The sequence below is a fragment of the Coregonus lavaretus genome, assembly GCF_964263955.1.
Source record: "Coregonus lavaretus genome assembly, contig: HAP1_SCAFFOLD_497, whole genome shotgun sequence".
NCBI classification, from domain to species: domain Eukaryota; kingdom Metazoa; phylum Chordata; class Actinopteri; order Salmoniformes; family Salmonidae; genus Coregonus; species Coregonus lavaretus.
In genome coordinates, this window is record NW_028157881.1 from 285001 (window position 1) to 297500 (window position 12500).

The following is a 12500-nucleotide window of genomic DNA, read 5'->3' on the forward strand; positions in this document are numbered from 1 at the left end:
ATTCATTCGGTGGCGATGGAATTGCTTTTTTTACTGACAGAGTGGGTGGCTCTTAAAAGAGCCTTTGGGTTAGTAGAGCAGTCCAAATGCGCTGTTTACTTGGAGCTGGTGTACTTGGTTACGGCCTTGGTGCCCTCGGACACGGCGTGTTTGGCAAGTTCACCGGGGAGCAGCAGGCGCACCGCGGTCTGGATCTCCCTGGAGGTGATGGTAGAACGCTTGTTGTAGTGGGCCAGGCGAGAGGACTCTCCGGCGATACGCTCGAAGATGTCGTTCACGAAGGAGTTCATGATTCCCATGGCCTTGGAGGAGATGCCGGTGTCGGGGTGGACCTGCTTCAGGACTTTGTACACGTAGATGGCGTAACTCTCCTTCCTGGACTTTCTGCGCTTCTTGCCGCCCTTCCCTGCGGTCTTGGTGACGGCTTTCTTGGAGCCCTTCTTGGGCGCTGACTTTGCTGGCTCGGGCATGATGATGTCTCGTTGCTTCTCAGAAACGAATGAGGGGGTGAAGGGCGCTTACCCGTCTTATGAAGAGGAAGCTAAGCAAAGTCAGCGGCCGTAGACACTCCCCTGCTTGCTTGCTCCCTCCCTCCCTCCCTCCCTCCCTCCCTCCCTCCCTCCCTCCCTCCCTCCTCTCTATAGCCTATGCTCTGTGACCGATGGGGAATTGTGTGTTTCAAAAGGGGGGCTTTAATAGGTGTCCAAATGGCACGATTGTTGTGCCAAATAATGCTGGTGATAGAATTGCCCACTTTGGCACCGTCAGACATAGGGCTCCCATTTTGGACTGTGTGTGTGTGTGTGTGCGCGCTGTCCCCCTCTTTTCGAGCCACGTCTACCGACTCGTGGTGGCTTTATGTTGTCCAAATTCCACTATTGCTTGACCCAAAATAATAACGTTCTTACACTTTGCCACTGTCAGATATAGGCCTCCCTCTGTGCGCCAAAAGTGGACGGGACATTAGAATCCTCTAATTAATACTCCCTGTCCACTCGAAGTGGCTCATACTTTCTTACTAAATTGCATACTAAACATTTGTTGTTATATATAACACTACATGGAATGGGCCCATTTTAAGCGGATGTGGGTGGCTCTTAAAAGAGCCTTTGGGTTCGAGTCGGGGTGTTGAGGTTCCGAAGAGAGTGGGTTTAACCGCCGAAACCGTACAGGGTGCGTCCCTGACGTTTCAGAGCGTAGACCACGTCCATGGCGGTAACGGTCTTCCTCTTGGCGTGCTCGGTGTAGGTGACTGCGTCACGGATCACGTTCTCCAGGAACACCTTCAGGACACCGCGGGTCTCCTCGTAGATCAGACCGGAAATACGCTTCACGCCGCCGCGGCGAGCCAGACGGCGGATAGCGGGTTTGGTGATTCCCTGGATGTTATCGCGGAGAACTTTGCGGTGACGCTTGGCGCCTCCTTTTCCGAGTCCCTTGCCGCCTTTGCCTCTTCCGGACATGGTGTGTTCGCTAGTTGAGTTCAAGTGAATGAATGATTTCAGCGCCGGTGCGCGGTGCGCTATTATCTGCGTTTGGTCGACCTGATTGAGGCCGGCGGCACAGAAAGCGCGCCTCTGTTATATGTTCGGAGGCGTTGCAAAGGGGAGGGCGCTCGTTCTAGGGGACTAGGGAGGAGCGATTTCAAAGATGACGTGAAAGCAACTAACGTGCGCGGGAAACATACTCAAATACTGATATAGGCTATGTGGAACACAAGGCCAAACTGTGACAACTGGGAGATCAGCTAGTACACTGTGTCCCTCTCCTCATATTGTTGTTGTTGTTGTTGTTGTTGTTGTTGTTGTTGCACCTGATTCTACTCATTGAGGACTTGGTAATTTAGGTGACAGGTTGTTCAATCAGCTGTGGCTGTCCAGGCCTACAAGAAAAATGGGTCCTGTTGGGGGTAGCCTACTCTACCGCTGGAGTTGGGAAACACTGAAATGGAAGGGGGACACGCAGTGAGCAAAACTCCTAACCACATAAAAACACAGACACTTGAGATCATTAAGAGCTATAAGGAGTCCATCAACTACCTGGTCAGTCAAGTCATATAGGGGGGGATTTCATGGCCACCTGCTGGAGCAGAAGTCATGTTTGCCAACACTGGCCTTAAAATCATTAAATTTAGGAGCTATAAGGAGTCCATCAACTAACTGGTCAGTCAAGTCATATAGGGAGGGATGTCATGGCCACCTGCTGGAGCACAAGTAATGTTTGCCAACACTGGCCTTAAAATCATTAGGAGCTATAAGGAATAAATCAACTCATCATTCAAGTCATATAGGGAGGGATCTTAGCACCACCTGCTGGATCAGAAGTACCCTTCACCGTAGGCACAAGAGAGCCATCATCTCTCAACCGGTGCAATTTCCATAAGTATGTGGTAATAAAACAAACAACGACAGCTCCTCATATAGGCAGTGGTTTCACACATTTTTCTCCAAGATGTTCAAACGTTCATAGATGACCAGCAGGGTCAAATAATAAGCACAGTGGTTGTAGAGGTTGCAACAGGTCAGTCAGGTAGCTTAGTGGTTAAGAGCATTGTGCCAGTAACCGAAAGGTCGCTGGTTCTAATCCCCGAGCCGACTAGGTGAAAAATCTGTCGATGTGCCCTTGAGCAAGGCACTTAACCCTATTTGCTCCTGTAAGTCGCTCTGGATAAGAGCGTCTGCTAAATGACCAATTATTTATTTATATTTATTTATTACATCAGGAGTAAATGTCACTTGTTGTTAGTGTTGTAGTTCCTATTTCTACGGTGTTGCCTACCTGCAGCAATCATGATTTACCTGCAGTGTTGATTGCAATTACGTAATTTGTCAACTCATAATAACAGATGTTTTGCAAACCGTTGATGTTTAAATAAATGGATTCCCGGTGTCCGGATACCTTTTCTCTTAAGGGATGTGATTGAGTGAATCCAAAGTAAGTTGGTCTAAATACATAATAGGATGAATCATTCAGGTAAAATAACACAATGTCTATTTGAGTCGAATCAACGTAATATAATCCTTTTTACGTCTCTATCATCTTTACTCAATGTATTGGACCACATCAACTCAACTTACTCAAGCTTATCTACTCATAAAAACAAGCAAAAAGATCTACTCAACAATATGACGTGTGCTTTTGTTGACTGTAATAGCTTGAGTACATTCCACAAAGTCATTTTTTACAGTGTATCTAAAGACACGTTTGTTGTGGTGATGCACTTTTTCTTTGACGTTGAACTTGCATTGAACAGACAAATCCATTTCGTTACAACCCTTTTGTAGTATGACTTAGGAATATTTGTTGATGATCCTAATGTCTATGCGTGAATAGTGATTGGTTGTTGGTGAAATATTGCTGAGAACCCATCATTTCCTGGCCTTTTTTCACTATTGAGCTATTTTGAAACATTTGTTTTGCTATTGGATTCATAATGGTGACCTGGGACAAGTAATTAGTGAAACCAGAGTTCAGCAGTTGCCATTAAAGCGATCGAACCAAGTCATCCTAATAGGCTAGTATTAGCCTAAAGCAGGGTTTCCCAAACTCGGGCCACATTTTGGGAGTTTTTGCCCTAGCACTACACAGCTGATTCAAATAATCAACTCATCATCATCAAGCTGGGAGTATTAGAATCAGTTGTGGAGTGCTAGGGCAAAACGCAAAACGCGCACCCCTTGTGGACCCCAGGACCGCGTTTGGGAAACGCTGGCCTAAAGAGCAAATGCTGAAAGGGACTCACCATGAGGTGCAGTACCCACATTTAACCACAAGATGGCCTCCGTGCTCCATTGTAAAGTTTGGGCCTCTGCATGAGTCTCTCAGCAGCACTGCAACATGGGACTTTCAAAGTAAGTTGGCATGCAATGTTTTTTCTGGACTGCATGCAAGGCTATTATTACACACAACTAATAGTGTCAATTATTCATCTGAACACAATTCTTGTTACTATTCGGCCTATATTATCACTCGTTTCTTTTTCCCCTCCTTTGTAAAGCATTTTACTGTGTTACTATATAGTTCAAAGGAAGTGGATGATGCCAGATGGTTGTGTATATACACACACACAAACATTGAAGCTAGACTTCAGGCAACTAAAAAGGTGCAATACGTAGCTTTTAGACGTGTTAGTGAACAACATACATGGTGGCTAATGTAGAGGTGCGTGTATACATGGAACAATTGTGCCTTTTTGATGGAAATATGGAGGTGGCTCTTAAAAGAGCCTTTGGGGGATATTCGAGTTCAGGTCATCCTCATTTATGCGCGCTCTCCGCGAATACGGCGGGCCAGCTGGATGTCCTTGGGCATGATGGTCACCCGCTTGGCGTGGATGGCGCACAGGTTGGTGTCCTCGAACAGGCCGACCAGGTAAGCCTCGCTAGCCTCCTGTAGGGCCATCACGGCGGAGCTCTGGAAGCGCAGGTCGGTCTTGAAGTCCTGGGCGATTTCTCGCACCAGGCGCTGGAAGGGCAGCTTGCGGATGAGTAGCTCAGTGGACTTCTGGTAACGACGGATCTCTCTCAGAGCCACGGTGCCGGGCCTGTAACGGTGAGGCTTCTTCACACCGCCGGTGGCCGGGGCACTCTTGCGAGCAGCCTTAGTGGCGAGCTGCTTCCTGGGGGCTTTGCCACCGGTGGATTTGCGAGCGGTTTGCTTGGTTCTGGCCATGGCGCTGCTCTGACAGTCGGGAGTATAGCCTCGAAATGCCTATGTGAAGTTTATAAAGCCGGCAGTGGCGCCTGCTGATTGGACACCATCTCCCCACCACCCCGATTGGCCCGTTTCGCAGGCCTCCTCCGTTGGCCATTGGACGGGAGGCCCGGCCTCTCCAAAACTCAAACTCCCGGTGCGCGCGCAATAGGACGCCGCCGGCCCTTTACGCGCAATAATAGTCGCCAAAGTCAAGAGTGACAGCTTATAGGCACGTATCATCTAATGCTAGCCTGCTATGGCAAATGAGGCCAAGTAGGTGTTGTTGTTCATGCAAGGCCTCATGTGGGCACAGAATGTCGAAATAGTTGTGTATACACCCACTCAATGTATTGCGGTCATAGAAAGGTACTTTGCGCTTTTGGAGAGCTAGGTGGTTGGCTCTTAAAAGAGCCTTTGGGGGTTGAGTAGTCAAGTTGAAGTCGCAGTAGCGAATTTACTTGGCTTTGACTGCCTTCTCGGTCTTCTTGGGGAGTAGGACTGCCTGGATGTTGGGCAGCACACCACCCTGAGCGATGGTCACACCGCCGAGCAGTTTGTTCAGCTCCTCGTCGTTACGGACGGCCAGTTGCAGGTGACGGGGGATGATACGAGTCTTCTTGTTGTCACGGGCAGCGTTGCCGGCCAACTCCAGGATCTCAGCAGTCAGGTACTCGAGTACGGCGGCCAGGTAGACTGGTGCGCCAGCGCCCACACGCTCGGCGTAGTTGCCTTTGCGCAGCAGCCTGTGCACACGGCCCACGGGGAACTGGAGGCCAGCACGGGATGAACGGGTCTTTGCCTTCGCCCTGGCCTTGCCTCCGGTTTTGCCTCTTCCGCTCATATTGGTAGCTTGAGAAAGTCACAGAAAGTCTGAATGAGCCGCTCGCCACTTCGAGAGCCGTACATATACCTCGCCACAAGAGGCAACGATTGGCCACCGGGCCGGTGTGGCCTTATCCAATTGGAGCGAGGGACAGACAGATGGACAGACAGACAGCCCTAAGCCGGTTCCCACCCACAGGCAGCGAGTGAGAGGCTACTTTGTTTCCCTCCGACTTTGTTACTTTGTGTCATTTCGCGTGAGCGCCAAAATGTCCGAAATGACATCCACACATTATTTCTCTCCAAATGGGAAACAAACAGCTGGTGAGGGTGCACTCTTGAGTTTGAAATCGACTAGTTACCGGAGTGTAACTCCAGTTCTATGAGTGGAGCGGAGCCCCATAGGGGAGCTATGCTCCTAGTGGTTTACCCTCTGCCCTAAGGCAGACGCAGCCTGAAACAAAATTATGCACACACCTACAGCCAATAGGAGTACAGGTGTCCCTATATAAGGAACCCCGTTCCCTCAATCTGCCTCCCGAGATATTATCTTCAGCGAGACTAGAGAGGGTCGGTAGGGCCTTAAGTCCTATGGGGCTCCGCTCCACTCATAGAACTGGAGTTACACTCCGGTAACTAGTCGTTCTATATCGTGGAGCTCCGCCCCATAGGGGAGCTATGCTCCTAGTGGTTTAAGGCGGAGCGAAACGCTCCAAAATGTACTCCCTGCCGAGCCTAACACTTCCCATTAAAAAATGCAAAGGTCAAGCCCAGCAATGGCTGCAACCAATTCCCGCAGTACTGCGACTAAAAACCCATCAAGGCGTCACAATATACCGCGTCATCGGTTATAGACCCGCCCCATCTAGCTCAATGACAATGTCAATGGCTGTTGGGCAGATCAATAGAATAGACGCCGTGCTAATCTGACTAGCAGATAGCCGTGCCTCAATATTCTATGGAACAAAATATACCAGTCATACTAAACTGAACCTCAGATAGATGACCTCACATTCTGTCCACTCAGTACATGTTTCTATATGCTGACACTGTCAGCCAGGAGACATGCCACAGAATATGCTCTTCATCCAAAGCGGACCTGATAGAGATCAGTCTATCATCCTGCTTCTACCTCAAGATTCTCCTTCAGCTGTGCTGAGTGCAATCGAGATTGGAGTTTAAAAGGCTTATTCCTGACATAAGTCTTCCTAACCAGAGCGGACCTGATTGGAACCTGTCCAAGGTCCTGCTCTGTCCTCTCTTTCTAGCTCAAGAACGCCTTTCAGCTCTGCTGAAATTCGATCGAACAAAAGAGTTAGAAAACATGTCCATAATATGTTACTTCTAATAAAAGTGGACTTATGAACTTATTCACAATCCTGCTTTCTTTCTCTGTTCTGCTCAAGATCTCCCTTCAGCCACGCTGAGTACCGACCGAGCCAAAGAGTTAGAAGACATATCCAACAGATAGAAACGGATAAAAGGAGACGGTGTCGACCATGACGCTGCTCTACAAATATCCTCTACCTCTGTTCCTCTGAAAAGAGCAGTAGAAGCTGCTACTCCACGAGTGGAGTGCGCTCTAATACCCTGAGGTGGTTGTTGCCCCGCCGCCTCGTACGCCGTCTCAATGCCTTCACAAAGCCAATGAGACAAACGCTGTTTTGAAAGTGGTCTACCCAATGCAGCCGCACCGTGACACACAAACAGCTGAGGTGATGACCTAACCGCCTCTGTGCGCCTAACGTAACACGCCAAAGCGCGTACTGGGCACAGACAGTGAAGCTTTTCCTCACTCCTCTCCCCGTGAGGAGGGGGATGAAAAGCCCACAATTCCACGATCTGCGATCTATATGCACTGTTAATAACCTTCGGCACAAATGCCGGGTTAGGACGTAACACCGCTCTGCTCAGATCGCCATTAATGGCTAGGCAGTCGGGTCTCGTCGACAGTGCACACAAATCGCTGACTCGTTTAGCAGTAGTCAAGGCGAGCAACAGCGCCGTCTTGATAGACAGCATCTTGAGGGGTATTTGATTCAATGGCTCGAACGGCGACTTACATAGCGCTTCGAGAACCAATGCCAAATCCCACTTGGGCAGCGTAGCTCTAGGCCTTGGCCTAAGCCGTCGCGTTCCCAATAGGAAACGTTTCACTAACGGGTGAGTGAACACACTTTTTCCGTTAAACCCTTCATGACCAGCTGAAATTGCCGCTGCAAACACTCGAATAGTGGAGGGCGATTTCTGCTTATCAAACATAGACTGTAGGAATGAGAGCACACTCTCTACCTGACAGCTCATGGGGTCCACGTCCTGTGTATCACACCATCGTGAGAAAACATTCCATCTGCTGGTATACAACCTGCAAGTGGAACCGGCTCTTGCGCCCTGTATTGTTCTGATCACTGCATCAGACAACCCACGGCGCTTTAACCTGTCCCATTCAGGAACCAAGCCTTCAGTGGTTGGCCGATTATGGGCCATTGCCCTATCGAGCCTCCCGCCTGAATCAACGCGTCTCGTCGATGTGGAATTGGCCAGGGTGGCGCAATCAACATCTGACTCATCTCTGCAAACCACGGAGCCCCCGGGCGATCGGGCGCTATCAGTATCACTGACAGCCCCTCTGACCTCACCCTGGCTAGCAGTGGGAGAATGCAAGACAGCGGAGGGAATGCATACAGGAGAACTCTCGGCCACGGGTAGTGCGCGAATGCGTCTCTTCCCAATGGCGGTTCGTCCTGGTTCCTCAGAGAGAACCATAGGGGACACTGCGCGTTCACACGTGACGCGAACAGGTCCACCTCGGCTCTCCCGAATTGTTCCCAAATCTGTAGAACAATGTCCGGGTGCAGACACCACTCGTCGTCTCGAGGACCCCCTCTTGACATGATGTCTGCCCCTACGTTCAAGTAGCCCGGAATGTGTGCTGCTCTCAACGAGCGAAGGTGCTTGTGAGCCCACAGCCACAATTCCACTGCCGCCCGATGAAGGGCAGGAGACCTGACCCCTCCCTGGCGGTTTATGTGAGCCACTGTGGTTCGGTTGTCTGACCAGACCAGCACATCGCGACCCCGAAGGGTAGACGCGAAGTGGGTCAAGACCAGTCTCACCGTTTCCAACTCTAGGAGGTTGATGTGACGACCTGATTGAGGCCATGCACCTCCTATCGCTTGAGACTGACATGTCCCTCCCCATCCAGTCAGAGAGGCATCTGTAAACACTGGAATGTAGGATGACACCTTGCCCATCGGGACTCCGTGCGTGAGAACGCACGGGTTCCTCCAATAGTCCAAGTCTGCTCTTAGCGAGAGAGGAACCACCACCAACCGATGACGTTGACGCACTGGGTCTAGTCTTAGTTGGGCGAACCACCGCTGTGCTTTGCGCATGTGCAGAAGCCCTAGCGGGACCACAGAGTGGGCTGCCGACATGAGACCCAAAAGTGACATGATCGATAGCGCCGTTACTGTGTGATTCGGACGACACTTCCTCAGGGCTAGCAACAATGCTGCCCTTCGAGGGTCCGAAATTCGCGCCCTCATCATAACAGTGTCTAACTGTAGTCCCAAGTAGACAATCTGATGACTGGGCCAAGGTGCGCTCTTTTTCCAATTCACAGCAAACCCCAGACGCGTGAGATGCATCACTGTCTGTGTCGTGTGTGTGAACGCCAGCTCTGCTGACGGGGCGAGAATCAACAGGTCGTCTAGGTAGGCTAATAGCCTTATCCCTTGACGACGCAGCGGTTCCAATGCCGCCTCCACACATTTGGAAAACGTCCGAGGTGCCAGGGCGTACCCAAACGGCATCCTCGTGAACTCGTACGCCACCCCTTGAAAGGCGAACCGCAGAAACTTTCTGTGACGCGATTGTATCGGCACATGAAAGTACGCGTCCTTTAGGTCTATGCTTGTACAAAAATCTCCCTTCTGAACACATTCCAGTAGGCGTTTTGTCGTCAGCATTCGGAAGGGCCGTTTGGTTATGCTCTCGTTGAGAATGCGTAAATCCAAAATCGGCCTCACTCCCCCCGTCTTTTTTGGCACTAGGAAATAGGGCGAGTAAAGCCCCTTGTTCCTTTGCTCCCGGGGAACTACTGTGACCGCCTCCTTCGCCAAAAGTTCCGTAATCTCTGATTTCAGAGCGGCTACTTTGTCTGGCGTTTTCATCACCGTTTCCACCACTCCCCTGAACGGGGGTGGGGTTCGGCGGAATTGGAGGGCATAACCCTTCTCTAACGTCTGTTCTAGCCAGCGTGAGAGGGTACAGCTTTGACGCCACTGCCAGCAATGCATGGAAAGCGGGTGCGCACGAAGCTGTGGTGCATCCAGTAGGAAGGACCTGTATTCCTCTATGGCCCCTGCCGCCGCTATTCCCCAACACTGGGTTGGTGGAATAGCCCAAGGTGGGCCCCCCTTGAAAGGGAGAGGACACATCAGCTCGTTCTGGGTGAGTCGGGGGCTTTGATACGTTAGTTACGACCGTAACTCCAGTAATCTTGCCCTCCGTGAACGCAGCACGGGTCTGAACTGCGCTGTCTGAGGTACTGGCCTGAGACAGAGCGCTCTGCCCGGAAAGCGATTGCGTCATCATGTCATTGTCTGACTGAGACTGCCGCTTAACATGAGACCTATCCTTTACAGAATTCAATAGAACCTGAAAGGTGTGATCTCTGACTGACACCACACGGTGGCGCCACAATGCTTCTTTACTGGTATTAGGCGGCTGCTCAGCGACACACTCAATGTGTGGCGAGCTGCGCTCATAGCCATGGGCATTGATACGTTCAGAGTAATTTGGAGGCGTCCATACCTTGGAGGTATTCCCGCTCTCCGTGAACGTCGCACAGGTCTGATCTGCGTTGACTGAGGCATTGGCCTGCAGCAAGGCGTCATTCCCAGCAAACGGCAGCGCCTTCATGTCACATTGGGACAGAGGCATTTGCCTACTATGTGAGACCTTTACTGCAGAGCTCCTAGGAGTCTGCAGTAAGAGATCTTTATTAGGTGAGCTAAGGCTGTGCCTTGCTACCCTTACCCTTTTCCTCTCTTGAGCGCGCTCAGCTACACACTCTAAGTGGGTTGAACTACACTCAAGATGGTGAGGGAGAGACATAGAACGTGAAGTGTTCTTAACCTTATGGAATAAAAGTCCTTCTTTGACAGTGTCAATGAGAATCATCTCTTTATTCACATGGTTATAAAAACAGCCCTCCACGCCCTGAACAGTGGGGTGGGGGGGAACAGTAGGCCTCTCTGCGTCACGCGCCGGGCCGTCATCTGCTCTCTCCCCCTCGCCTCGTCAAAGGTGCCGCCTTTTCTGAGTCACCTTCTGGTGCTTCCAGGCTGGCCTCTGGACGACCTCTCTCTCTGGCGGGACCGACGTCGTCACCGTTGCTGCTGGAGGGGCCGAGCCCGCTCTCCCGCTGCTCTGGGTGTGCGCCTGTCGCCTGGCCCTTCGCCTCCCAGCTGACTTGTTGGGGGCGTTGGAGGTGGTTGGGTTGGTTGGGGCTCTGCTGGCCTTCATTGCCAGTGGCAAATGTTTGGCCAGGTGCCTCCTCTCCTCGTCCAATTTGGCGATGCGTTCGGTGGCGTCCTTCACAGCAAGGCCGAATAGCCCTTCGCTGGAGACGGGGGCGTTGAGCAAGGATGCCCTGTCGGTCTCCTTCATGGCCGTCATGGACAGCCAGAGGTGCCGCTCAGTAACCACCGAGGTGGCCATGGTCCTGCCCGCGCATATCGCCACCGCTTGCGTCAGGTGGAGTATGGCTCCAGAAATCCTGGAGGCCTCCTCCACTTCCTCACCGGTCAACTCTGACCTGCCCGTTGTGAGACGGGACAGGGAGGCCGCGAGGAGGGCGATGTTGTTCGCCGCTGCAACGCTCTGGGCTCCCAGCGTGAAGGATTTCTCAGCCAATTGGGCTGTGAACCTGTCCCTCTGTGCTGGCAGGGTGGCCTTCTTGGAGGCTGCCCAGGGACTCGAACCCGGCACTAGGTACGCCGTCATGGCGCCTTCGAGCCTAGGGATTCCCTTAGCTGCCCACTCGTATCCAGCCACTCTGGTGAATGGGGTGTACACTCTGGCCGGCGAACGCGCCGCCAGAGGTGCCCCCCACGAGCCCTCGACATATTTGCCCAGAGAGGGCAAGGCTGGAGCCATTGGCTCAGCCGCCCTTCTCGGCACGGAGTAGGGGCCGCCCTCCATCAAATCCACCTCCATTGGAGGGGGAGCTGGGGGCAGCGCAATCTCCAGTCGGGTGGCCGCCCTCTCAATGAGTCCGGGAAAGTCCGAACGCAGAGAGGCGGCCGCGAAGGACAGAGCCTCTGACCTGGCAGAGCTCATGTCATCTCCGCACAGGGAACCCTCAGACCTCACGCTTTCCGTAGGAAAGGGGGTCTTAAAGGCTGGCGCCAGAGCTCCAGATTGCCCCATTGGGACATCCGGCTCGGCGCTCTCCCCGTCATCCCCTGACTCAGCACTGCCCGCTGATGCCTCTGATCCAGAGGCGAGCACGGACATTACGTCGTCGAGAGGGACCTCCTCTCTAAAAAACGTCCATCGCTGCTTTCTCTCCTTCATAGGAAGGAGAGCGCAGGAGGCGCAATTAGGAGGGTTGCCGAGACCTTCCTTGGCATGCAGCGGTCCCAAGCACACGAAACATAGGTCGTGGGGGTCCGAAGTAGCCATGGCGGTACAGCGGCATAGGGCCCTGAAAAGGGCCTTTGGGGGTGGATAACTTGGCGTGCTCATTTAGAAGACGTTGACGGCTGGCAGTCAACGACGAAATTCTTCTTGAGTCTTCTAGGCTTCTTCACTCTAGTCCAGTCGCTGAAGATAATGGGAGGCAGATTGAGGGAACGGGGTTCCTTATATAGGGACACCTGTACTCCTATTGGCTGTAGGTGTGTGCATAATTTTGTTTCAGGCTGCGTCTGCCTTAGGGCAGAGGGTAAACCACTAGGAGCATAGCTCCCCTA

The 12500-nt window shown here is 52.0% G+C and overlaps 1 protein-coding gene across 1 annotated transcript; it reads right to left on the bottom strand.

Moving 5' to 3' along the window:
- Window positions 1-5149: 5149 nt before the first annotated feature.
- LOC311124773 (histone H2A) lies at window positions 5150-5536 on the bottom strand (the record flags this gene model as incomplete). Its single annotated transcript, XM_084198873.1, has 1 exon — window positions 5150-5536. The coding sequence occupies one exon, from the start codon at window positions 5534-5536 to the stop codon at window positions 5150-5152; it is 387 nt and encodes a 128-aa protein (XP_084054999.1).
- Window positions 5537-12500: the final 6964 nt, after the last annotated feature.